At 28.1% G+C, this 27,595-nt stretch overlaps 2 protein-coding genes across 2 annotated transcripts; one reads left to right on the forward strand and one right to left on the reverse strand.

Moving 5' to 3' along the window:
• Nucleotides 1-10,494: 10,494 nt before the first annotated feature.
• On the forward strand, nt 10,495-11,597 carry LOC127255024 (uncharacterized). The gene has a single exon (XM_051280434.1). The coding sequence runs from the start codon at nt 10,604-10,606 to the stop codon at nt 11,219-11,221; it is 618 nt and encodes a 205-aa protein (XP_051136391.1). The 5' UTR covers nt 10,495-10,603; the 3' UTR covers nt 11,222-11,597.
• Nucleotides 11,598-24,982: 13,385 nt separating this feature from the next.
• LOC127254966 (40S ribosomal protein S12-like) lies at nt 24,983-27,013 on the reverse strand. Its single transcript, XM_051280340.1, has 5 exons — nt 26,862-27,013; nt 26,160-26,201; nt 25,693-25,981; nt 25,432-25,497; nt 24,983-25,332 (listed from the first exon to the last, which is right to left on the reverse strand). Exons 2-5 carry the CDS (start codon nt 26,165-26,167, stop codon nt 25,273-25,275), a joined length of 423 nt encoding a protein of 140 aa, XP_051136297.1. The 5' UTR covers nt 26,168-26,201; nt 26,862-27,013; the 3' UTR covers nt 24,983-25,272.
• Nucleotides 27,014-27,595: the final 582 nt, after the last annotated feature.

Raw genomic sequence — 27,595 nt, forward strand, 5'->3', positions numbered from 1 at the left:
TACATTCTAGGTTAAATGTACCAGAAAAAAACGTGGGCTAGTAGACTATGTCTACTTCAGGAAAAAAATATGCTTTGATATCTTATGAAAATTACTTTACGGAAACTCAGAAAATTGTATTATTCAAATCATCAAAATAAGGATCATATATATAGACAACATAAAACAAACTCGATAAGACTAAATTTAAATTTAAATTTAAATCTATTAAATTTAAAACTAAATATCTAAAATATTTAACATGCGTAAAGCTTAGAGTGAAGAAATTCAAAAGTGGTTGAGCGAGACTCTTCATGAAAATGTCAACAAGTTGAAGACGAGAATGAACAAAATGCATGATAAGTTTTTCGAAACACACAATTTCCCAAATAAAATGGTAATTAAGTCAAAATGATAGTAGTATTTTTAAAGAAAATAGTGCCATAAATAAATATCATCAAATTTCAAAACGAAAATAATGTTCAAGCAAGAAATCTTCTGAGTAGTTTTGTTTTTAGAAATTTTATCAGCCAAAAAATAAAGACCATCACACCTTCAAGCACGTCAAATCATCTTCTCCGAGATCACTTTCTGAAAAATACAATCAGATGAAGAAAAAATCGTAAGTGGATTTACTAACAAAAATAAGATACATGACAAAGATGGTATATAAAGAACATTAAAAAAGGTCAAGATATGGAAAGTTTTAATATCTTCAATACCAACAATGACGGTAAAGAACCATTAATAATTCACATATTTATTTCTTGCACAGGGTTTATACGGAAAGAAATGACTCAAACAACAAGTCATATAATCAGAAGCACCCGAATATATGATCCTGGTACAAGAATTTCTTGTATAGTGGAAGGAAGGCAACAAATAAACTATAACAAATTTAGGAATGAAACATAAAGGGTCTTGGGAAGTAGAAGATGGAATCAGCTTTAGAAATTGCTCAATCTAGTCATTAGCGAATTGAAGTTGTTCGACTTGAGTTGTATGCTCACGAGAGATCTGGAAAACAATATAAAGAGTTTTTTTTGGGCGATTTTTTTTCCACTAGGTGATTTGACATGTAGTTTCCAACAAGTATCACGAGTGTGCCAAAATCTTTTACAGAAACCACAGTTAAATTTTGTCTCTTCTTTTTATTTTCAGATCCATGAACAATTAAGGCTGATGTAGAATAGTTAGACCCTGTAGCACCAACATCGATGGTGTCATACATAATCTTTTTACGATTTTTCTCTAGCCGAACTTCAAAAAAAACTTCACGTATTGAAGGAATGGGTTTACGGCCAAGAATTCGCTCTTTAACTTAATCAAGATGACGATTAACACTTGCAAGAAACATAAGCACTCGGCCATTCTCCTCAAGCTTATTTTGTGTGACACAATCTTATGAACTCTTCTATCATTTTATGAGTGGTCTAGTTCTTGCCATGAGGAGACCATCTCATTGTTGTATGTTTTAATATCACGAATGTCTTACTTGAATTGCCACAATCGAGTCTTTAAGTCAAAGATCTGAGAAAAGATCTCAAGATCAGAATAGAAAGCTCGAATATACTCCCAAACTTCTCTGGAGGACTTCATGAACAAACGTGGCTAAGCAATAGAGACCTCCATGGAATCGAGAAGCCAAGCAGTGACCAAGGAATTTTCAGGTTGTCAAATACAATAAGAAGGATTGATAGTCTTTAGCTCGGGAATCTCACCAGTTAAATACCATATCTTTCCATGACGATCGATAGCTAATTTAACAAATTGAGTCCACTTAAAAAAATTTCTTCCATTCAAGTGGTATACAATAAGTTGCATCAAGGAGTGCGAAATATCCATAGTTTGAGAAGAGAAAATAGGATGATTGGTAGAGTTGAAATCATGGAAAGATGTTATATTAAAAAAAATAATAATAAAGACAAAAAAAAAATTAGGATAAAAGATATTAGAAAACAAGCTCCGATACCATGTGCATTCAAATAACACAATTCTCATTTATTTATTATTTTTGAACTATACATGTTTAAATAGAAAAGATACAACAATTGGATAGCTAAATTATATAAATTATTTAGCTACATTAGAAAAAAAATTAACTAGTTCTAGAATAGAAATTAAAACTAATTAAAATAAGATTTAATTAGAATCAAACAAGAATTAAACCTAAATTTATACTAAATAATGACTCTAATTTACAACCATATTATTCTGACCATATAATATATTTTTCTACAGGGTTCATCTAATTTTATTTTGTTAATGTTGAACTTTTTTTTTGTTCTACTTCAATAATATGTTGGCTGCTTTTACATTTGAGATTTTTTAAAAAGAAGTATGTGGTCTATTTATATATGTGTGTATTTGTCTGCGTTTGTGATATGTTTAATTCTAATTATGTCTACTTCTTCATTTGTATGCAATCTATCCAATTCAATTTTGTTTGCAATTTTGTTTGTTTTTTTTCATATTTCATACAGACAAACTTAAGTAAGTTTATATGAGACTATCTTGAATTTGAAAATGAGTTTTAAGGTATATTAGAAAAATCTTACATTTATGATAGTCGTCTTATTTAAAAAATTTGTAAATTTCTTAACTATTTAGACAATGTAAGATTATTATAAATATGTATATATTCTTATAATTAAAATAGAAATTTTTAATTTCATATTTCAATATTTATAAAGGTTGATCAAGTGTGTCATAATTATTTTCTTAGTTATATGTCTCTGACCGTTAAATAAAATATCAATTTATTGATTTGTATGAAGAATGGAAAGAACGTTTAGAATATTTGGCAATAACTTGAGGAACTTTTAGTGTTTTTAGAGAGGGAGTTAGGTTGATCTACCTACATACTTAATATAATTCTAAAAAATAAAATAAATAAATTTATCAATTTTTTAATAAGCAATTGAATAATTTGTTAAAATTGAAACTTTCAAAGAAAATGCTTTGAAAGACATAAAGAACATTACAAAAATAATTTCATGATACTTGAATTTTCTTGAGTTTTTTTTATGTTATTTTGGTTTTTTTTTTTTTTTTTTTGTTATGATGTGGGAATCCGCAACCGCTACCTGAAAGTGCGCGCTGAATAAACTTCCGGTCGAACCTAATACCCTGCAAACCAGGTTCGAAGGAAAAGTGTCATGGCTGTAGTTTTCTTTTCACGAATAGTCATTCTAGTGCATTTCCGTTAGCTAAATACACTTGTTTATTATTTTCTTTTTGTTTTTTTTTAGTAATTATAGTCTTTATAGAAATTTAAAAAATACACATATATATATATTCATTTTAATTATTATTACAACAATATTATCAAATTATTTTTATTAATTAAGTTACAAAACAAGCACATCCTATTCAAGAATAAAGTTGTACATTTACAAAATAAAACACTAATATTTCAAAGTTTATGTGCAAAATTTAAATTGATATATTAATTAGGAGTAGATTGTTTAAATATTTGCAAGATACCATTAATAATATTTTCTTTATCAGTACCATATATTTATTTTATTGTAAACATTATCATAGTTCTATTTATATATTTAAAATGTGTTCGATATTTTTCTATCTTAATCAAAATTAGCATTAATAAGTAATATTTATTATATAAAAGTTAATATATATATATATAATTAAATACCAAATAGATTTTATCGAAATTTTATTTTTACTTTCAAATATAGTATATACTCCTCCGTCCATTTTCTAATGTCTTAAGTGATATTTACACGTTTTTTTAAGTAATTAATTTTTTTTATTGTAAATTGACAAAATAGTCTTTTATTTTGTGTATATATATAAAAAAAAATAAATAAAGTAAAGATAAAAAGGTAAATTACATATAGAAAAATAGAAAAAAGACAATCATTTTTGGACATTTCAAATAGAAAAATAGAACATTAGTTTGGGGAGGGAGTATTTATTTAATGTTCATAGATTTAAATGTTTTTTGTTGCTAGATACGAAGAATCATAAAAGTATTATAAAAAATGATGAATTTGTTTGTTTAGTACTTTGATTTGATTTTTTTTCTAATATAAAATATAAAGAATTGTATTGATAAAATAATATTTTATGTCGAATGTTAAATTTTATGAAAAAATAAAATATATATTAAAAACCGTGTCCGAAAAACTTTTTGGACAAACAAACCCGATATTTTGTATGTTTGATTGATTGTTGTGTGTTTTTATTGACTATTATTATTGTTATTATTATATTGTATTTTTTGTATAATAGTATTTTTGAAGAATCATATATATTTGTTTTTGTTTCCTTATATACTACTTCCGTTTTTTTTTTTTTTTTTTTTTTGGTATGTATCAAAATAATTGTCATGTTCTTTTATTTAATAATAGTGATCCATATTTTACAACAAAATTATTTTTATTTTTCATAATTACCTCTAATTATTATCCTAATTTACTTTTTAAAATCTTTTAAAACAACAAGGATAATTTAATCTTTTATATTCTATATTCACTTTCAATTAAATACTACTATTTCTTAATTTTCGTGTCAATTCTCAACAAGACAATTGTTATGGGACGAAGAGAGTATACATGTACACTTTGTATTAATATTTTAATACTTTTTAAAAATATTAATTTAAAAAATATATTTCATATTAAATTATTAATTTTGAGTGAGTCGATAGAACACATGTACTCTTTCTGTCCTATACACCGCACAATATTTGTGTTCATCACGAGAATTTAGGTGAATAGTATTAAATATGAAAATTTGAGATAATTTGAAAATCATGTGATACGATTGGAGGGAGAAATTCATATTTATTTATTTTTTATTTGAATTATATGATGTGATAAAGTGAAATGTATATTTATATATAATTAATTATTTTAAAATTTAAAAATATCGCAGTGAATTTTGAACAAGCAATAAAAGAAATATTGCATGTGTTTGTGACGAAGAGAGTATTATATATTGTATTTTTTTTTATAATATTAATTGAAAAATATTTTAAAAAACTCTACTGGATGAATAAGCCTAGAAATGCTTTACAAGTTGAAATAAAATATTTTAATTTTATATTCTATTTGTAAAAAAATAAATAAATATTTGATATAATATTTTTTTTAAAAAAATAATAATAATACTGTAAAATAGTGTTAAAAGTAACGATTAAATATATATAAACAAGAATTTAAATATATATGGGGCATAAATCAACCATTGAAATTACTAGTTTGGGCATTATAATACACCTTTATGGGTATCAAACATTGAATTAGTAAATGGGCGGCATTCAATTTTGTACTTAAATGAATGGATTTAAGCATAGTTTCAATTGAACATTTGACCACTGAAATTGAGACATTTCAAAAAGTTAAATTTAGGAACTGTCCATTGTCAAATTCCAAAATTTGACCAATTAATTACTAACGAACCATATGAGTTACGAATTTTTTATCCTCATGTAATATGTGCTTGTTGGATCCTAAAATTCGGAGGTTTTAAAACCGTTCGTCGATTCGTCGGTGTGGATTCCGGAAGTATTCTAAAGAGTCTGTGCATCCGGCTCCTTTGGTGGAGCCTGCACGACTTCGAGCCTAAGCGAGGCTTCGAGCCTAAACGATCGATTTCGATGGATTTAAACTAACATCTGCTAAGACTCGAATAAATCTACTGAAAAACGGATAAAAAATATTTTAGAAACATAAAAACGAGTCATTCGAATTAAAATGCATAAATGTAAACTAAAAACTACGAAAAGGAAATAGAGAAATATGCGAGTTCATCTTCTTGTGCGTGTGTGTGATGTGTTTTTTCCTAGTTTTAATCCTAAGATAGAATAACCGTCTCTTCCCACTAAAAGGGGTAGTTCTAATTATTCCTCCATCACTCTCAACCGCCTGATAACCTCCCACTACCTCGTAACCTCGTTCTATTACCTCAAACTGTCTGTTAATATCCTTCCCTGCTAACCTCCTTTCATCATCTCCTAACCACCTGGTAACTTCCTTCCATCAGCTCCCAACCGCTTCGATTGCTTCTGAACCGAATTTCATTTGCTCTAAACTTGTTCCATTGCCTCTAGACCAGATCTGCCACTTACTCCGACTTATTTCCATCGTACTCCTAGCTGGTCCACGGGGATGTGTCCCCAACAGCCTCGAATTAAATAAAATCTTCGGTTTTCCTCTTGTTGGCTTGCTCCATAGAGCTTTTTGAATAAAGTATGAAAGTGCATATGCCCTCCACTAATGTTTAGTACGAAATTATTAACTCAAGGCCAATGGAGGTAGTTATATTATGATATGTGGAAGCTGTTGTTTTCTATCTTGAGGAGACAACATTCCTCTGCTTTGTGGAAGCACCGCAGTCCAATGGAGGTAGTTGTTTTCGGTCCTATGGAAGCACCACAATCCAATGGAAGCTGTTGCCTTCGGCTCTATGGAGGCAGCAGTCTTTGGCTCCGAAGCTTGAAGCTCTATTGCTATTCGGCAACTCCGTAGTCAAGAAGTTCTGATTCCACTTTTATCTATAAATCTGCTTCACGTTCGAATGCTTTTGAACTCATGTTCAACAATAGCAGACATTCAATTCATTTAGTAGAATGGCAATAAGACACTTCCAATAATAAATAATTTAAGACTATCATATAAATAGAAAAATGGTCGCATACGTCTTATTGTTGTGCTTATGTATGCCTATAATAATAATAATAAATGTTGTTATTTGCTATTATGTCAAATAAATGTGATGTTAGATCAGTATTTCAACGTATTCAATAGTTTTTAGTTAGTCGATAGTTTTCAAAATAATAACGTTTCTGTTCTTTCTATTTTTTTTATATATAATTTTTTTAAAAAAATTAATACACTACATATATTCATTATTTTTAAATTACTTACATAATTTTCTATATCTCAAATAAAATTATTTTTTTTAACAATCTCACAAAACAAACACACCGTAGATTATGGCGGCTCTCTCTTTTAGCGGCCAACAGCAACTTGGCGCCGGTTGTCTTTTCCGAACAACAAGTTCCAATGAACTCAAACAATGGCATGTGTGAAGTAATTGTAGCTCAAGATGTTGAATTACTCCCTTGTACATCTTAGATAGTTGGGATTCAATCTTCTATTGGAACAATGGTATAGAAAAAAATGTTCTTTAATAAATAAAATGTTAAAAGAAAAAAAAAAAAAAAAAGAAGTAGCGACAAGGATTCTTCGGATGGACAATCGCAAACCTCCTTCTCCGGTGGCTTTGAACGGTCGCAACTGCCAATTCAACATAGAACTGTTTCAGCATCCAACAACGATTCGATGTAACTGTTGATTAACTCAAATTCAACACAGACTCAAATAGACGATTATCAACTAGACCGCCTTTTAACAATTCTAAACTTACGAATCAATGCAACACAAATTTTTGAGTTTGAGTTTTAAATAGTAAAATTTTGAATTTAAATAATTATTTGATATAATATAAATATATGTATATTCTGAATGTAAAATTAAAATTTAGTGTAATATGATAAATAAAAATTAAATATTTGATTTTTATATTTTTTGAGATAAAAAATTATAGTAGTAAAATCTAACCAAAACCCTACAAAGAAACACACCCTTGGGTTTGTTTGTTTTTATTTGAGTTTGGAGTTTTGATTTGATTTATAATTTAAATAATAATTTAATTTGATATTTAATGAAAAAATATATATATATTTAAGTGACTTGGCGTCGGAATCTCGACGATTCCCTTTGTTAATGTTGCTTCATTGAAAATTTTGAAGTTTGCATGGAGTATGCTGTGATCCAAGCCGAATATTCCTACTGAAAATTCTTCAGATATATTGTTTAATATACTCCATCTTTTCCAAATACCCTACAACATTTTTCTTTGGTATGTCCCAAATATCTGCAATATTTCTAAAATAAAAAATAATTAATTATATTTAATTTCTATCACACCCTTTATCACATCATCCAAATAAAAAAATAAAATATATATTTATCTCTCCATCACATAACTTAATTTCTAAATTATCTTATTTAATACTACTATCCACCTAAAAACTCGTACCAAAAGTAAATGTTGCACCTTGTTTGGAACGGAGATCTACTAATTTTCTTGTTTCCTTTGAATTAATATTCTGATTCCTATTAATACGTTTATATGCTAACTTGCTAATAATTATCGTAGAAAGAATAATTGGTGATCGTGAAACAGTACTATTTTTATTATTTTTTATGGCTTATTTAAAAGTATATATTCCTTCCGTCCACAAATTAATATTTTAATTTTTTATTTGGGATGTTTAACAACTATTGTCCTAATCTCTTTTTAAAACACAAATTTTACATTTTTATTCTTCATTCGTTTATTACTTCTAATATCTATCATACAATCAAGGGCAAATTTTTCTATTCATAACAAAAAGACAATCACCTAAAAAATCGTACAAATATACTTTAGAACAATATAAATTGGATGGGGGAGTATTTTTTATTATAGCAAAAATAATCGCACGTAAAATACCATTTATTTTTTACATAAATTACAAATATACTATTACATATATGAACAATTTATATATACAATAAAAGACAAAAATGTCAAAATTATCTTAATAAAATATTATTTCATATGTATGGTTCTAAGAGTCTCATTTACCTTTTGTGTCATTGTACTTAATATTAAAAATATCTTCATATTTGTATATTTATTTGCAAAAATATCATTATAATAGTAATTATAAGACATTAATAAAAATAATTTTTTGTTCTTTTCCTTTAATTTATACTATATTTTTATATCATAATTAATATTAAAAAATTAACAAGCAAAAAGTAAAAAAAAACTTTTAAAACATGATGAATCTAGTAAATTATTTTTTAATTTACTATAAAACTTTAAAAAATCCCTTAAAATTAAATATTATTATTTTTTAATTTATTATAAAACTTAAAAGAATTTCTTAAATTGAAATAGTATGGGCGTGTTTCTTTAGGGGTATGGGAAAATTTGAATTTGGATTTAGTTTTTATTTGAATTTTAACTTGTGTTTGAATTTTGATTTTTCTTTTGTATTTATGTTTGGTTGGGAGTTTGGGAAGTTTTGATACGATTGAGTTAATGACTAATAAATATAATAATATAAATGTATATTAATTTATATAATTTAATTATAAATTTATATTATATCTATATATATTTTTAAATTTTTATTTATCAGTATTATAAAAAACTTTATTATATACAAAATAATATATATTATATATATAATTAAATTATACCTGTTATAAAAATTCAAATTTAATTAAAAAAAAAAACAGAACAGCCCTATTGGCCTGGTTATCGGCTACTGTTGGCCTGGTTTCGCGCCAAAACTCGGGCCAACAGTAGCTCGGTAGTAGTTTTGGCCAAAACTATTGCGAAACAAACCCTATATTTTATTGTTAACTATCTGACAAAATACTCTTAATTAGATAAGTTTGAAATAATAGGCAAATAAGTCTAAAAACTTTGACTAAACAAATCCAAAATAATTTTTTTTTAAAGCAAAATTATTTTGTATTTCACTGATATAGTAATTAATAAAAATAAAACATTTATCATATTAAAATATTAATAATAATAAAAAAAAATCAAATCCAGCTACAAACCACAGAAACTTCGCCCACATTGTTTTTAATTCGGCTAACATTTGGGACATTGGCGGGAACATCTCAATAGCAAAAGCACCGCATCATAGTACGTGTCAGATTCTTGATAACCCCAATTCCACAAATCTACTTTCAATCCCTTCGCGTGTTCCTCACGCCACGCCTTCTTCCACTCAATTTTTATTTTTTAATACTTCGAGATACAAATAAATATTAAATTTTTTTTTGGCACCATCCACATATTCTGCCTCGTTTCAATACAATACTCTTATTTATTATTTTTATTTATTTTAAAATAATAATTTTATTTTTATAGATAAATATATTATCATAAAATTATTCATATTTTTTTATTTTTATTAAACAATTACCACTATTTTTACACTAATACACTCATAAGGACAAAAAAATATTTTATCCATACTTTCTATTTACTACCAATATAATATCAATATTTTTTAAATTTTATATTCAATCTAATTAAAATTATATTTAAGGAAAAAATAGAGTATATAAATTATAAATTGGCATCCACGGCACAATGTATTAAAAATAAAAACATACCATTATATTTTTCTTAAATATAGTATTGATAGACAAACAAACAAAGCCTCAGCAATTTGGCAGCAGGCGTGTGGCTGACGCAGTCGACGCCGCGCGTGGGGCACCGTCGCAGTAAATATAATTTCTGACAGCCCATTGCTTTTGTTGCTGCCCATAGGAAAAAAGCCCTAACCCAACGGCCGATCCACGTGTAATGTCAAATATACCCCCGGGTTGATCACGCGAATTTACATAGATACCCCTCCCTCCGCCGCCTATATAAACGCGGCTTCAATCATAGTTAGGTTTGCCAAAATAGAGAGCCGATCGGCACTTTCTCTGTCTAAAGTTTTACCCTTTCCTTGATTAATTAATTAAAGAATTAATAAAATTGCCTTTTTCAGTTACAGTTGAAGGTACAACCCATGGAAGCGTCCTCCAGGAGCCGCTCCTCCGGTGGTACAACCTTCCACAGCCACTTCCAGCGTTCCCTATCGCCGTCGGGGCGGTTCTGCGCCTCCTCCATCTACACGTCGCCGTCGCCGGCGTTCTCCGCGCGATCCGATCCGGTGATTTTATCCCGATCCACAAGCCCGACGCGCGTGAGCCTCGGCAGATCTGTATCGCCTTCGTCGTCGATTAGGTTTTCGTCGCCGCGGAGGCATCCGATCGCCGCCTCGCACCACCACCAAAAGCAGAGCCACCGATCGCTGAATCCAGGGGCGAAGAAGACGTGTATGTGTTCTCCGACGACGCACCCTGGCTCCTTCCGGTGCAGCCTGCATAAGAACAGCATAGTCCCCGGCTACACCTCCTCCACCGGCGCCAATACGTCGTCGTATCGGTCGAGCCATCAATTGAATATGCGGCGGTCGGCGATGACCAATTCCTTGGTTCGAATCGGCACCGTTGAAGGCGATTTGGTGAAGCGCGCCCTAGCGCAGCTGATCCGGCCGTCGTCGCACAGCTTGCGCCGCCGCGGCGACTTCCAGCCGAAGCCGAGCCGGCTTTCCTCGATGTCTAAAGCCGATGACGATTTATAGCCGAGTTTGCGTAGGCGTGAAGTGGTTTTTTGTACATAAAGAAGTCTGACTCGGTGAGTTGACTCAGTGAGTCGTGACTCGGGCTCTGTGTTGTGGAAATTTTTGGTTTTAAAAATGAAAACCCCTAAATTTCTGAGTAGTTCCCTAATAGCCAAGAACTCACTCTGCCATGGTGGTTTTCATTTTCATTGGAATGATGAATATTTGTGATTATAGATATGATACAGCAGTGTTGTTGGGGATTTGATTGATGATCCCATATGAACATTTGTTGGATTTTGTTTATTGATATGTCAGATTCTTTTGATTAATTTGTTGTAGCAGAAATTGGATCTGACATTGTTGAATTGAATTGTTGTTGGTATGGTTGGGTTCATATATTTGTTGAGTGGCTGGCAAGAATGGTAAAAATGGGTTCATATAATTGTATCCTTGGACTGCAGTTCTTCAACATTCTGCCTCTGTTTTTTCTGAATTTTTTTATCTACATATAATACTATTAGACTTTTTTTAATCTTCTTCTTTTTTTTAAGGTTGTATTCCTTTTGGGGTTTTTATAAATTTAGGATTGGATTTAGTTTTTATTTGAATTTTGAGATCGATTTAAATTTATTTGTTTCATTTGTATCTAGGTTTGGATAGATTTGGGAGAGTTTTGACGTGTATTTATTTGATAGTAATGAATACTCTCTCCGTCTCAAAAGTATAATTTTATTATGTTGAACACAAAATTTAAGAAATATTGATATTATTTCGGTGTTTGGTAAAAAATATGGGTAAATGATTTTTTTGTCCTTACGAGTATATCAATGTGAAAAACAGTGGCAATTGTGTAATTATAATATAAAAGTAAGAATGTTTTTGTGGTGATATGATTATTTATGGAAATGAAACTATTGTTTTGGGACAGAGAACTCGTCCCATTACTAGATATCAATTTACTTTTTGCACGAAGTTTAGAAATATTAGTATTATATTGAGAAATAGTAGGAATAAAGTAAATGAGTAAAATAACCTTATTATTAGTATGATGTTATATAAAGATAATGACATTTGTATAATATATTGTAAGTTGCAAGAATATTTGTAATGTTAAGTAGATAGTACAGTTACTTAAAAAAAAATGGACAAATTAAAATGAAAAAATGGATAATTTGTTATGAGATGGAGGAAATATTAATTTGTATGATTTGATTATAAATTTACGTTAAATCTCTATATATATATATATATATATTTCTAATTTTTTTTATTATTATTAATTATATTGTTGCATCAATTTTTAAAATACTAACACACAAAAAAATAAAAAATAAAACACACATGTTGTCTTTATGGAATGGAACATATGGAGCAATGCAAGTGTATGCACTCACAGTGATCCTAATGGAAAAAATAACACCAACATAAATTGTGCAATGGCTATTATGAAAATTCAAATGATACATATTTTGACATAGAAAATATTATTTTGATTTTATATTTCCTAATAAAACAATTGTTTTCAAATTAAGTGTTAAATTGTTATTGTCTTCGAATTAAGTATTTAAATTGTTTTTTTTTAAGTAACTTTTTAAATATTAATATTATATTTCTATGTATTAAAAATATATATATATACTGTGTATTAATAGTATATAATATAAATATAATGAATATTATAAATTCTAAAATATTTTAAATATTAAATATTATAATTATTAAAAAATACTACTTTATTTTGAAATAGATCAAAATAAAAAATACTGTAGTGTTTCTTAATTGAAGAGAAAAAATATTTTTTATATTAAATATGATTTTTAAATTGAGACTGAAGAGAAAGATCTTTTTTTCAAAAAAATTAATATACTAAATATTAAAGAATTTGAAATTTTACCATTAGATTAGGCCTTCATTGTAGTAAAATAAGTGAAAATTGATGCAACAACTAAATTTCAAATCTTTATTACTACAATTTACTTACTATGATAAATATGGGTAAATGAATTTCGGAACTCTTTAGAATTGTGTCTTTACATTTATTTTTTTCTAAATTAATTAAAAAATAATTTCAACTAATTCTCCAATATTTAAGTAATTAAAAAATTGTATTAATAAAAATAATTATTTTATAATTAAAATAAGATTAAAATAAATAAATAGTTCAATTAAGATTAATAAAATTATAAATTATAAAATTTAAAATGTGAATCATATTAAAAAAAAATATTATGTGGGACGAACCGAATAGAAAAAGTGAATTTATGTAGGATGGAGAGAGTACTCTCTATTTGTTTAAATTTTTTCCTTTAAATTTTGTCCTTGTAAAATTTCTATAATACACTTATTTAACTTTTTTTTTAGTGGACAAAAAATTCAGATTTAGCGATCGAACTCTCCGTTGAATCGAATTTTCGATTAACATAAGTAAATTTGATTTGAACACAAATATTGTATATTTAATATTTGTTCGGTTTTGATTTTCAATATATACATATATTTAAGTTAATCAAACCGAACCGAATATATTTATATTATTACTCTTCCCGTCCCAAAATAATTGATTATTTTCATTAGCGATCGGTATTTAAAAAAATAATGTTTAATTAGTTAACAATAGTGAGTTATGATATTATTTTATTATTTTTAATAATATTGATAATTTTAAGATAAATTTAATATATAATTAAAATAAATTACAATATGTATTTAAATATTTTAAAAATCATATCTCAATAAAGAATATATGCAATATAGGTATCATTTTGTAGATAATAAAATTTTCTATAATACAAGTAAATAAAAAATTTGTTTATTTATTTATAATTAACATAAACTAATTTTATAAAATATGTGGAGTTTAAATTTAGATAAAAAATATTTATTTTTTTAAGAGTAAGATAAAAATAAAAAGAATTTGAGTGGGTCCTATACGATGTATGATTTTTTATATATTATAATTAATTATGTTGATTTATATTTGTTAAGTATGTTTAAGTTAGTAAGTTTATCCAAAAAAAAAATTAAAAAAATAAACTAATTGTTACGGTTTTTTACAAGATAGAAATGAAAAATGGGTCAATTTGTTGTGGAACGGATGAAGTATGTTTTAACATTTATATTACTAATTTGGTTCGGTTCACTTCAGCTCGATTTGTAATATTGACAAATATTTTTAGTTATATAAAATTTTACTTATTTTTTAATATATATATTTTTAAATCTGGTTCGATTTAAATTATTTATAAATATTATACATATATTCAATTTAAATATGATTCACGATTTCGAATATTTATTCACTTCAATTAAAATACCAAATACCTTGATATTTTGTAAACAATTGTATTTATTCACTTCAATTAAAATACCAAATACCTTGATATTTTGTAAACAATTGAACGTGTCCACTCTAATTTCCTTCATCTTTTTACGTGCACATATAGAATTTGTTTATTTGAAGTTTTAATTTGAGATATTATTTGTATGAGTTAGATTGTATAGATAATATAAAATTAATATTTTATATTAAATGTTAATTTTTTATATAAAAAAAATTATATTTATTATATATATTGAAAGGAATGTCAATAAAATTTGTTTAGTGTGTTTGTTTGAAGGATTTAGAGTGATTTGTATTATTTTCACCAAATTTTTTCTAAAATAATTAATCAAACATCTATTTTTTATTTTTTTATATTATACTTAAAATCAATTTTACATTCAAAATATCACATCAATAATATTATTTATATTATATCGTACAACTATTCCAATTTAATTTTTTTACTATTTAAATCTCAATCTAACATCCAAACCCCAAAACAAACACACCCCAAATTGTGAATTTTTCTATTTACAAAAGTTGAACCGCCAAGAAAAAATTCAAAGAATAGACTCAAAGGGAGTTTTCATTATCAGCACTGCATCACACAATGAAAAACAAAAAAACAAAAAAGATTTCCGGATAGAACTAGAAGTCAAAATAGTTCTGGTTTTTTGGTTTTTTAATGTCATCAGCATTGCATCACATACCGAACATTAAAAAAAAAATTTCGAACAGCAACAGAACTCAAAATCGTGCAGTATTTTTTGTTTTTTTTTTACCAGTGCGGGATATATTTTAAAAAAAAATTAAAAGTTAATTTTGTTGTATTGTTTAACTTCATCATCATTTCAATAACAAAGTTATTCCAGCAATCAAGGAGTAATGGCCAAGCGGGGCAAGTAAGAACATCATCATACAACAAGATATTGCCAAATCCTATATCCAATATTGTGATCCAAATTTTAGAGAGGCAGCAGGTTCAGATGGATTCAATATCCATCTTGTATGCCAACCACCCAACTCACCCGATTGGAACATAGACGACCTTGGATGGTTTAGAGTCATCCAAAACTTGCAAACAGAGACAACGTCATTCATAGTGGATGAGCTTGCAAGTAATGTGCAAATAAATTTTGAAAGACGTATACACACCACCTTAAATAAAGTGTTTGTAAGTTTACAAGCGTGTACGGTGAAGATATCAAATTCAATAGTCATAACTCATACAAGTCAGCCCATATGAATAAAAACAAGTTAATTCGTGATGGTACTCTTCCTCGGCATTACCAAGTGGAAGAGGAGTGTGTAAAAGAAGGTTTGAAGTTTCTAATGTTCTCCGAGAATCAAGAAGCAGTAGATACTAGTAGTCCAATGGTATTGAATGACATGATCTATTTCGAATGAAATACTTATGTTATAGTTGGTGTAGTAGAAAAAATATTTTGTAGGAAAGAACCAACATTTTTTACTAAAAAGAAATAGTAATAACAGTTGTATATTTTTGTAAAGATCTTTATTTTTTTTAACTTTCAAATTGGCTAACGCTCTCATCATCAAGTTAGTAATGTACACATTAGTCTCCAGAACTTGTGTTACAATATGTTATGGACTTAATTCTACATCCATAAACTTTGAAACGGATAACAAAGAAGATTCAGTTTCGATCAAAATTAAACTGCCAAATATTACATTCACATTTTGTTTAGAAATGGGCAACCAATGGAAAGTCCCTCAGATTTGGGCATTAATCATCCCCGGGATTCTAACCTAATTCGACCGGAGAATCGACCGAAGAGGATGCCGTCTCCACCACCGGCGACGGATCTACGGTGAAATTGCCATGAGAGTTGCATTCGAAGTCCCCTTCCACTCCTATTTCCTTCACCGGAGAAATCGTTTCCAAATTATGAAAAAAGCAACGACCGAAGAGAGAAGAAGTTTCTCAATAAGGAAACAAAGAATTCTGACGAATTAATGGTCGGAAAAACCAAAATCGTCGGCAACAATTTTAAAATTTATAGAGGAGAACGGGACAGTAGCGGGGAGAAGGAAAGGGGAAATGGGAGTGAGGAGAGAGAGTGTGTGGGTGAATCGAACGTGTTTATTTGGGGGTTTGGATTTTGAATTGGGTAAAAATGTTGAGATTGAATAGTCGTATGATCGTGATATATAAATAAATGTTGAGGTGATGTTTTGAATGTAAATTTGATTTTTAAGTATAATATAAAAAATAAAAATAGATGTTTAATTTAATATTTTTTTAAAAAAAATAAATAAATAGTATATTTAAAATCCAGTTTTTAGAGGTTGGTGTGGAAAATTACTTTTTTGGGGGTTAATTTTGATAATTAAGGTGTGTTCTTTGTAGTGGCAAATTTGTAATTGTAATAAAAATATGGGTAAAATTTTATAAGGTATGATAAGAGTTTCTAATAAAAAAGAAAATGTGATTATTTTTACCAATATACATAAAGGAAAGTGAGTCTATTTCCGGAGACGGAGGGAGTAATAAATAATATTTATACGAAAGTAAAGATCTCACTCGAATAAAGTATGAATAACGAAATAAATTTTAAATCCTCCGTGAAGAATTGAAATTATCCAATAGATAAGTATTTCAAGGAAAATTTAAAAGTACACAAAATACTCACGATTTGCAAGTCATAATACAAAATATTTATAAAAAATATCGTTGTAAAATTTGGATCTATGATTACATTTGAGGCTGCTTAACACATCCAAAGCTCAATCAATGTTTTTTAGTTGGCCAAATTTCAATGGCCCTCTTGTCTTAACCTGGTTTATGAAACACGAGATTGATCATCCATGGTTATGTTTACATTTCAAATTAGAGTCGTTCATTTCTTTAAAACCTTACATATATTTAGGGTGTGTGTTATAGCAGCTTCTCATTCTTATTCATATATTTTTTTTCACTATCATTTTTCTATCTTCTCTTTACTCTCTTCTTTCTCTGCCCTTGTTCTTCCTCACAATTACGTGTTTTCTGCTTCTATCTTCGTGAAGTTTTGACACACTTTTCTTTTGGAAGCATATATTTTTATGAATATTTTATATCCTTTGTATTCTTGTATTTGTTTCAAGTTTCATTTGAATATTTCTTTTATATTTTTAGTGTGTTTAACTCTTTAAATGAAATGAGTTTAAACTTATAATAATAAGACTAATAAATCTAAATTTAAAGTTCAATGAAAAAAGAAAAAGAAAAAAGGGACTATGAATGAAATAAAATTGTTAAAAGATTATAAGATTTGGAATTTTGTTCTTGAAATTTCTAATCGTTCTATTGTTTATTGTAAATCGTTTTACAAAGTTAAATAAGAAGAAAAAAAAGAGCTAAGTTTATGAGTAGATTAGTTACTAAGGCATCAGTCCTGAGCCCCTGAAGGCTTCTAACCCATCTAGTCGCATAATGCCATATATTTATTTATTTATTTATTTTTTTGGATGACGTGGAAATTCGCAGCCGCTATTCGAAAGTGCGCATCGGGTAAACGCCATATATTTATTCATTTATAAATTTATCAATATTCTATTTGTCTATATTATTGTATATGTTTGAGATTTACATATGACATAATGCATGCAACATTATGTCCCATTTAGAATGTGTTCTTTAGAATGTAGTCATTTATAAGTCTCAACTTTATTTATACCTGAATATTTGCAAATGATAAATAAAATTAATAATTAAAATTAAAAAATATTAATCAATGTTAATAAGTAAATAAAGAAATACCAGCTCTGTAGAAAATTGCAAGCCACCGTCCCCTAAGCATGACCAATCATGTTCGCACGATGCCTATTCTCTTCTGCTGTATTGAGAATTGGTGTGGTCTCTTCATATTTATATTGGTAATAATTTGAAGTTTTCTTTTAATTCACAATTAAACATTGTATATTTATTCTATTTTACATTTAATGAGTATTGGGTTCATCTGATCAAACAAAATGATTATTACTAACATTTTATATAACATGCATAGTTGTTTGGAGACAAGACATCCTGTCTTCCTAAGCTTATTGTTTGGCAATAAAAAATAAAAAAAATAAAAAACCATTGAGGGGTTGGTTGGTATAATTAGATTCATGGTGGATGGGGGCTTCAAAAGGCAACCTTGAAACTTCTACTTAGAACCCTAATTAGGGTTTTCCAATACTTTATATATCGGTTATTCATACTTACATAAAACTCAAACCTATCTATAGTATCAAAATTAAAATGCAAACCAAAAATAGTGGATGAATCACAATGTCTTACATTTCATTCTAGTATTGAATATGAAATAAACATCTCAATTATATCTCGAAATGAAGCAAAATTTTTTATTTATTTACACTTAAAAAAAATAATATATTTGTAACGGAATTTCGTCTCTAAAGTTCACGTAGCTAACGTAATTCCATTCCTAATTCCGTCTCTAATGTCATTAGTAACGAAAAAAGTAGATTTAAAGACAAAAAAAGTTTTGTTACAAAATTGATTTTTTTTCTTGAAATGTTATTTATTTATTATTATTTTCATTTTAGGTCTCAAATTTTCATTGTGAAAGTGGACAGAGTATTTTTCTATCTAAATCCAAATTAAAATTGGATTGATTTATTTGAAGAGGTCTTGAGTTTGTTGCCAACATGTTTAAAAAAAAAAAAAAGGAATATTCAAATAAATAAATAAAAATAAATTAATCATATGTTTTTCTTTCAATTTATGCAAAAACAACACATCTCATATGTAAATTCATCATAATGAATTGAGAAAGAAATATACAAATTAACACAAAGTTCATCTACAATGTATTGATCAATACTAGATCGCTTAAATGCTATTAGCATTCATATTTATATTATAGAGATTATATACTATTACTTTGTAAATAAATGAATTTACTATTTTTATCACCAAGTTAATTAGCTCGAGTGACATAAGGTATCACTCTCTATTAAGAAAAAGTATTTGATTGAGAAATATACCATCAGTGACGAACTATTTTCACTGTGCCTGATGAGTATAGAGCTACACGCCCTTATTCACTACAAAAAAATAATATATTTGTAACGAAATTCCGTCTCAAAAGTTTACGTAGCTAACGTAATTTCATTCCTAATTCCGTCTCTAATGTCATTAGTAACGAAAAAAGTAGATTTAGAGACAAAAAAATTTTGTTACAAAAATAATTTTTTCTTGTAGTAGTGTGTTAGTGTAATTTGATTAAATTTGGAGATCGAAAAGCTAACAAACCTCTCAACTATTAGCCATATATATAGTATGTGCGGAGGCATTCGCCGATCATCCATCCTCCAAAATAATACTTGAAAATCAAAAGTTCGATACGTGTTTAGGGTTTAGGGTTTATGGTTTTAGAGATCATATCAATCGGATGTTATTAATTTGTTTGTTGTAGTTGCTTCTTTTGTTGAATTTGTGTCGCAACTCTTTCAGGGTGTATTCATTTACAAAATTTTTACTATTCATCAAAAAAAAAAAATTATCAAAAATATCAAATCAAAAATCTATTTTTCACTTTTTATATTATAATAAAAATTAATTTTATATTTAAACCATCACATCAATACTTATTTATATTAACATCATATAACTATTCAAATTCTTTCAAACCAAAATTCAAACCTCTAATTTTATTCATGATTTTACTATTTCAATTTTCTTTTCCCTCTAAAAACATCAAATCAAACACTTATATTTTGTTTATTTTATTACACTAAAATCTAATTTTACATTCAAAACATCACATCAAATACATATTTATATCATATTAAACAACTATTTCAATTCAAAATTTTACTATTCAAAACCAAAATAAAAAACCATAATCTTACAAGTAAACACACCCGTAATGATTTTCTAATTAATTTGTATAGAGAGAGAGATGAAAAATGTAGCAAGCTTTGGAGTGATGTGTGTGTGCATAGCTAGCTTATAAATTAGTACGTACCAATCTTGTGAAGGCCATTGAAATTGCTCTAAAGACCTTAAGTAGAGCCGATCCGAGTTTAGCCAAATTTTAAGTGTTCGTTAACATTCGCGAATAAGACTCGTGTTCGTTCGTTAAGCTTTCGAGCTCGTTCGTAGTGTTCGAGCTCGGCTCGTTAATAATTTTTGTTGTTTGAACTCGTGTTCGTGTTCGACTCGTTTAGGCTCAATTAAGCTCGTTTGAATTCGTTCGAGCTCGTTTGTTAACCAAACGAGTCTGTTTATGTTGTTCGACTTGGCTCGTTAACGTTCACGAACAAGCTTTAATCGAGCCGAACCAAGCTGAGTTTATGAACGACTCGGTTCATTTAACAGCTCTAGCCTTAAGGATAAGGTTATAATTTAACTATTTTTTTAAAAAAAAATAAAAAAATAAAGAGTAAAATTAGAGTGAATTCTTTAATTAGAACAAAAACACTTGTTGGTATTTATAGTTGGAAGAGTATATATGTGGATAGATACATACAAAAATTAAAAGGTGTAATAGTATTACAGAGAATTATAGGTAAGTATTTAAATTGAATTGCAACATGTAACAAGTGTGCTGTATGATATTACATGTTCCTTTTTTTTTTTTTTTTTGGGGATTTACAAATTCAAATTATTAATTTAATTTTCATTTCTTGTTCATTTTATTAATTTATATCATTTTTATTATTCAAATGAAATCACACTTAGTGAAAATATATTTTGTACAATTTTAAAATTCTAACTACGAATATCAGAATCATTATAATTTGTCGATAATTGTGAGATATTAGAAAAGGACCATAGAAATAATAATCATCTATATCAATGAGTTGTTGTAAAATTATAATTAGGTTACAATAATTAAATCAAATGAAATTATATACTCCCTCCGTCTCAAACAAGGTGTAACATTTGCTTTTGGCACGGATTTTTAGGTGGATAGTATTAAATAGGATAATTTAGAAATTAGGTGATGTGATGGAGAGAGAAATATATAGTTTATTTTTTTATTCGGATGATGTGAGGGTATAAAGTGTAGAATAGAGATTAAGTATAATTAATTATTTTCTATTTTAAAAATATTATAAGATGTTTGGAACATACCAAAAAAAAATATTGCAAGATGTTTGGGTCGGGAGTATAATATGGCTAAAATATATATCTTCAAAATAATAATAAAACTCATATTTAGGGGGGAAATCTAATAATAAAAGATATGGATTGAAACCTCCAACAAGAATAATTAGTGCAGACAGAGACAGACGCAGAACATAATTAGCAGCAGCTGTCTGAAGGTGACAGTATTATTATTATAAATTGTTGGTGAGATCCAGGCATGCAAATGCAATATGTGTTCATTATTTATTAATTGTTGTTTGCAATGGAGAAACAATGCCTATATAAATTGGAATCCATTGCTTTTTTGTGTTTTTCTAATATGTACTTAATATTATAATTAAGATATTTCATTTATCATATATATTCAAAATATTCCACGTTAAAAGTCAAAAACTTTTTTTATTTATTTTTAATTAAAAAGTTTTCAATTTAAACCAAGTAAAAATATGGGGAAAGAATATTGTGTATATATATATATATATAACTGTGTATGTATTTTAGAGCATCCATATACAATTAAGTGAATATTTATTTATGGCAAAGTTGCAAGCTCACCAAACTATTAATATTTGCTTGTGCTTCTTGACATGTTTAAGATTAAATATTCAATTATCGTGAAATGCATGATGTGTGTGGCATAAAATATATATATATAAATAAATAAAAAGTAAAAAATAAAATAAAAAAAATATATATATAAATAAAAAGTAAAAAAAGTAAATAAATTAAGGATACTTATTCTAATAAGTGTAATAGCTCTGTTGAATGGCCTTCTTTCCAAATTACCACTAAAAAGAATCATTTTTGTAATGAATTATTATTATTTTTTTCCCTCTAATTTCACTTTTTCTATTACTAATAACATTAAAAACGAAATTAGGAATAAAGTTGCATTTATGTTACAGAACAGTGATATGTTAATTGCTTCGACAAGATATAAAATATTGTCCTTATTGATGCCTATAATTAAATATTTTTAGCGAAAAAAGATATATCCAAAATTGCATCTAGTGGACAGTGATTTCATTCAACTTGAAAATTGAGCAATAAATATTATTTTTCATGATTTAATCGGTCAAAGAATGAAAATATACAAATGATGTGATAGTCAAATTTACAGGATTTGAAGAACATTTGGCCGATTTGAAATGCGAGCATACAACTTGGAGATGAACCTCAATAAGGGTAATATGAATAGATACTGATGTACTGTTTTGAATGTAAAATAAACTTTAGTACAGTAGATTTGGGGAAATCCCCAAAACAAACACACCCTAACCTAGAGTATTGAATGAAATTTTTTCGGCTAGTACACAAAAGATGAATCAAGATTGATACCAACAAAACAGAAAATATAATGAATAGCAAGAAAAACCGAAGTGATTTCTAAAATAAATTTGATCAAGCTCATATTACATTGACCCAATGTGCAAGAAATGTTAATACAATAGGCAATTAAACTAGCTCGTTTCTTATTAACTTATAGACCGATAAAAAGCAATAAAATGTCAAGTAGCGGCCGATTTATTTGTTGATCACATTGATCCGAATAATGACTCGAGAAGATTTTATGAAAATCAAACAATAGAGCATATTTTTCGATGGATGTAAGTTAAGTACAAAGAATTACTCCCTCCGTTCCACGTTGGATGTCTGGGTCACCGTAGATACGAGAATTTAAAATAAGTATAATTAATATATAATTAAAAATATATTAGTGAAAATAATTATCATATAATATTAAGATAAAGATAACTAATTGGTTTAATTAAAATTTAAAAAAAATAAATTAAAAAATTTAAAATGACATTAAATAATGGACATAAATAACAATATGGACATAGTAGGTAGGACAGATGAAATAATTAGATTTAGGGATCATACTAATTGGACCCGAAGGACAAAACATTAAATTATGCTTACAATTAGATGCAATGACCAAACAATTCGATAGAACATCTCTTATCTTGGGTCTAAGGCCTTGATTCAACAAGTAGTAATATATATATATATATATATATTCACTCCGACTCGCTGAAAGATTATCATTTTTTATAATTATACTACCTACATAACATAATAAATACCCTTCGAACTTATACTATATTACACAAATATCATTATTTTTATATTACACAATACTAATATGGACATTTTCGTCCTTTTCACTACAACCCATTATAATACTAATATTAAAAAATTTACGTGCAAAAAGTAAACAGTAACCTTGCACCGGGACAGAAAAAGCATATGATTTGCATCAAATATGTCAAAACTTGTGAAATTTGCCAAAACTACGATTTGCATCAAATATGTCAAAACTTGTGAAATTTGCCAAAACTACGAATCACTCAAGCATTTACCCTGAATTGAATTGCTCTCTCCATCCACAAACTAATATCTTATTGAAAATCCAACAACTATTGTCCTATTTCACTTTTTAAATACAAATTTTATTTTTTTATTCTTCATTCATTTACTAGTTTTAATCTCTATCGTATAATTAAAGACAAATTTATTAATTCACAATAAAAAATAAATAACTCGTGTAAATATACTTTAAAACAATGTTGTAAAATTGAACCGAGCTCGCACAAGTTTCCACCAAATCTTCGGTATTCTAACATTGAGTGGTTTATGTGATTAAAAAAATATATCCACCATCATCCAAACAATAGTATTACTTTTATTATTTTATTATCATGATTGCATATTACTTTCACGAAATGGATTAAGTCATACCATCAAAATATTTACCCAGAAAAAGGTCATTAAATTTGACACCTTGGAAGGTGTTCTTACAACAAAAAAAAATAAAAATATCTAACATATATTTTTTTTAAAAAAAAAAAATTAATATATTATATGCTTATTGTTTTTATAATATTTTAATATTTTTTATATTTTACATTAAAATAATTTGATTCAAACTAAAACACAAAACAAGCAAACATCATTGACCGAGAATACCATACCACAATCATGACAGACAGAGGTAAAATTTCACAGGTTAGATTGTTAAAAAGGAAAAGATGTATTTATTTATTTAAATAAATAAATAAATTTGAAGATAAAAATGAAGATTTAAAGTTGAAAATTTTGAAAATGTTTGATCAACTATGTTTCTGCAATTATATTTTGGGTGTTGCACAACAATATTAATATCGATTAGCAAAAATGTCAATTCAATGTCACAAGAAAAGGAACTCAAAATCATTAATCACCAATAATGAAATTCTTACCCTGTGTAAAGCTCTCCCATCCAGTGGCTTTCTTTCATTTCCCGCAAATCGAATCGAATCTATGGTTTATTTTCCTTCATTTACCACCCAAGAAATCGCTTTAGCTCATGTTCCAAAAATGGCTGAAATCTTTAAATCTTAGAGGGATTACAAAGTCAGCAACTAATAAAAAGAGGTAATAGCCACAACTTGAAGAAATGTCTATCAAATTAGGGAGTAAAAGATTCAAATGGCATTAATCGAAACAACCCTAATTAGATCAAATGGCACTGAATTACATAAATAAATCAAAACTGTCTAAATAAAACAATTAATTATCTAAAGCATACTGAATGGAAGGGTTTCCAATGCTTGCACTTTCCTTCGAGCACCGTTTCATAGCATTTGAGTCGACTGCCTCTCAGTGAGATTTCACGTACTCCTGAACAATGTGGAGGCCTTCGCTTTCCTCTCCAAAATCCTACAAGAGAAAATTCAATGTAGGGATATTGTTAATCACTGTCAGGCAGTAGCTGTTCAACAAGAAAATAAAAAAAAAAACAAGGAGTTTGATTACTACCTTCACGACAACGCAGGAGGCTCCAACAACCTTCCTAGCCTTTCCTTCAGAATCAATCTTGCACAGCTGCAAAATCACCATTCAACACTACAATCAAATAATATCTCAACACATCCTATAACACAAAGACAACTGGCTCAAGATGATCCGTCCGTCATCACCATTGTTGTCCAGGGGGCCAAATCAAACAGATACAGAACAATACGGCACGCATAATATCATTATCACTTCAAGATTACATAGAAATCAGAGAGCACGTACACCAGCCCATTCCCCAAGAGTCTTTGCACTTGGAACAGTTACTAGGTTCACATTGTGGTCGGCACACAGTGCTTTAACCAGTTTAACATAGTCCGCTTGGTTGCAATCGTCTGCTAACACACACAGCTGCGCAGCATGCTTCTCAATCGCTTTTGCACCCTCGTGAAGGCCTCGAACAAGACCTCCATGGGCCAGTGACTTTTTGAGCACAAGCTGTAAGGCAGTCATTATATCCATTGGCTCACCAAGAACAGGGGCAGAAGCAGCCTCCACAGCTACAGGTTCTTCACTGCAAAATCATCGATCAAGATTAATAGATGGAAGTGTTTGAATTTGGAGGCAATGAACTTTTATCACAGGAAATTATATCAGAATTCATAGAAAAATCACAGTAATTCGCAAAGCAATATATACAGATTAAATTTCAATTTCAATTTCTACGAGTAAGAAGTTAAAATCTGACATACCCAGCCATTATCTGTAATCGATCAAAGATCCTTCAACCAGAACTGCATCAAACCAGACATGACAGATATAAATCAGTACAGAAATGGAGATTGCATGCGTATACTACAAATCGAATATGCGCCAATAATCAAAATCAATTAGGCGTTTCAAAACAAAAATTAGACGTTTCGAAACACAACACCAAGCAACATCAGTAGAAATTAATGAATTTTTTTTCGGCAGCTAATTCACAACCTTTCGAAACTTCCAAAATAAAGCGAATCAAGCAAACAATCTGAATCGAAAATAGAGAAATTATAGAACCACATAATCAACAGGCCAAATAGCAGTAGAAAAGAATAAGAAAATAAAATGAGAAAATCCAAATCTCACTGTTCACATCGTACGATTAAACATTCAAAACCGTTTACATAATCAACCTTGTCTGAATTTAGCACTGGTCATTTTCTGAAACACATCCCATCAAATATACTTTTTGTTTTGGCATAAAACATTAAATCAAATGCTAAACTTTTACTTCTTTTTTTTTTCAAAATTCCAAGTCTATTCTTGGATTTTTTATTTTTTTTCACTATTCATCGTTCCACAGAATCAACAGGCTAAATCACAACAGAATTCCTTGATCAATGGAGGAATCACCGGAGCAGAAGGAGAACAAGAAGATAAACAAAGAACGAGAGGAAAAAAATAAACAAACAAACCGGAGATTTGATCGGGAGGCAGCGGCGGATCTTCGGCGGCGGCGGAGGGTAGACGAAGAGAAGGAAGTGAAAAAAAGGGAATAAATAGAAATGAAGGAAGAACTAAAAGGAAGATGGAAAAATGAGGGAGTAGAGAGGAAGGGGCGGCGGTGTGTGCGGGTTAGGGTTTCTATTTTATTTTATAAATATTTATTTATTATAAATGAAAATTTTACTTTACTTAAATTATTCTTTTATGCAATATATCAATAATTTTTTATAATTTATACTTATATTTTTTTTCTAAACATAAGGACTTCTTATAAATACATTACCATTAAAAATATTAAAAAAATAGATATACCGATCATATTATATCCAAAAAAATTGAAAGTAATATATTTTTGATAAATTATAATTTTGATACGAGGATAAAAATATAAAATTTTACTCCCTTCGTTTCGGAACTATAGTCTTAGTTGTATTGGACATGAGATTTAAGAAATATGGATATTATATTGATAGTGATAAAAAATACAGGTAAAAGACATTTTTGTCGTATTAGTGTAAAATGTAGACAGATACTTCCATCAAGAGGCTTTCAAGGCTATTCTTTTCCTGTATCCCCTCTAGATTCTGAGTGATAATTGTGTAATAATAATAAAAGAGTAAGGATAGTTATATAGTGATGTGGTTATTTATGTAAATAAAACTATTGTTTTAGGACGGACAAAAACAGTAAACAAAATTATTGT

The sequence above is a fragment of the Andrographis paniculata genome, unplaced genomic scaffold, assembly GCF_009805555.1.
Source record: "Andrographis paniculata isolate CXL003 unplaced genomic scaffold, ASM980555v1 Contig52END, whole genome shotgun sequence".
In the NCBI taxonomy this organism is placed as follows: domain Eukaryota; kingdom Viridiplantae; phylum Streptophyta; class Magnoliopsida; order Lamiales; family Acanthaceae; genus Andrographis; species Andrographis paniculata.

What these genes read in the sequence shown, in the direction of transcription:
- LOC127255024 (XM_051280434.1), top strand. Translation starts at nt 10,604, where the DNA reads ATGGAAGCGTCCTCCAGGAGCCGCTCCTCCGGTGGTACAACCTTCCAC.
- LOC127254966 (XM_051280340.1), bottom strand. An exon ending in CTCTTGGGGAATGGGCTGGT is followed by an intron (nt 25,498 to 25,692) that starts GTACGTGCTCTC and finishes GTGATTTTGCAG; the next exon opens with CTGTGCAAGATTGATTCTGA. An exon ending in CCTCCTGCGTTGTCGTGAAG is followed by an intron (nt 25,333 to 25,431) that starts GTAGTAATCAAA and finishes TTTCTCTTGTAG; the next exon opens with GATTTTGGAGAGGAAAGCGA.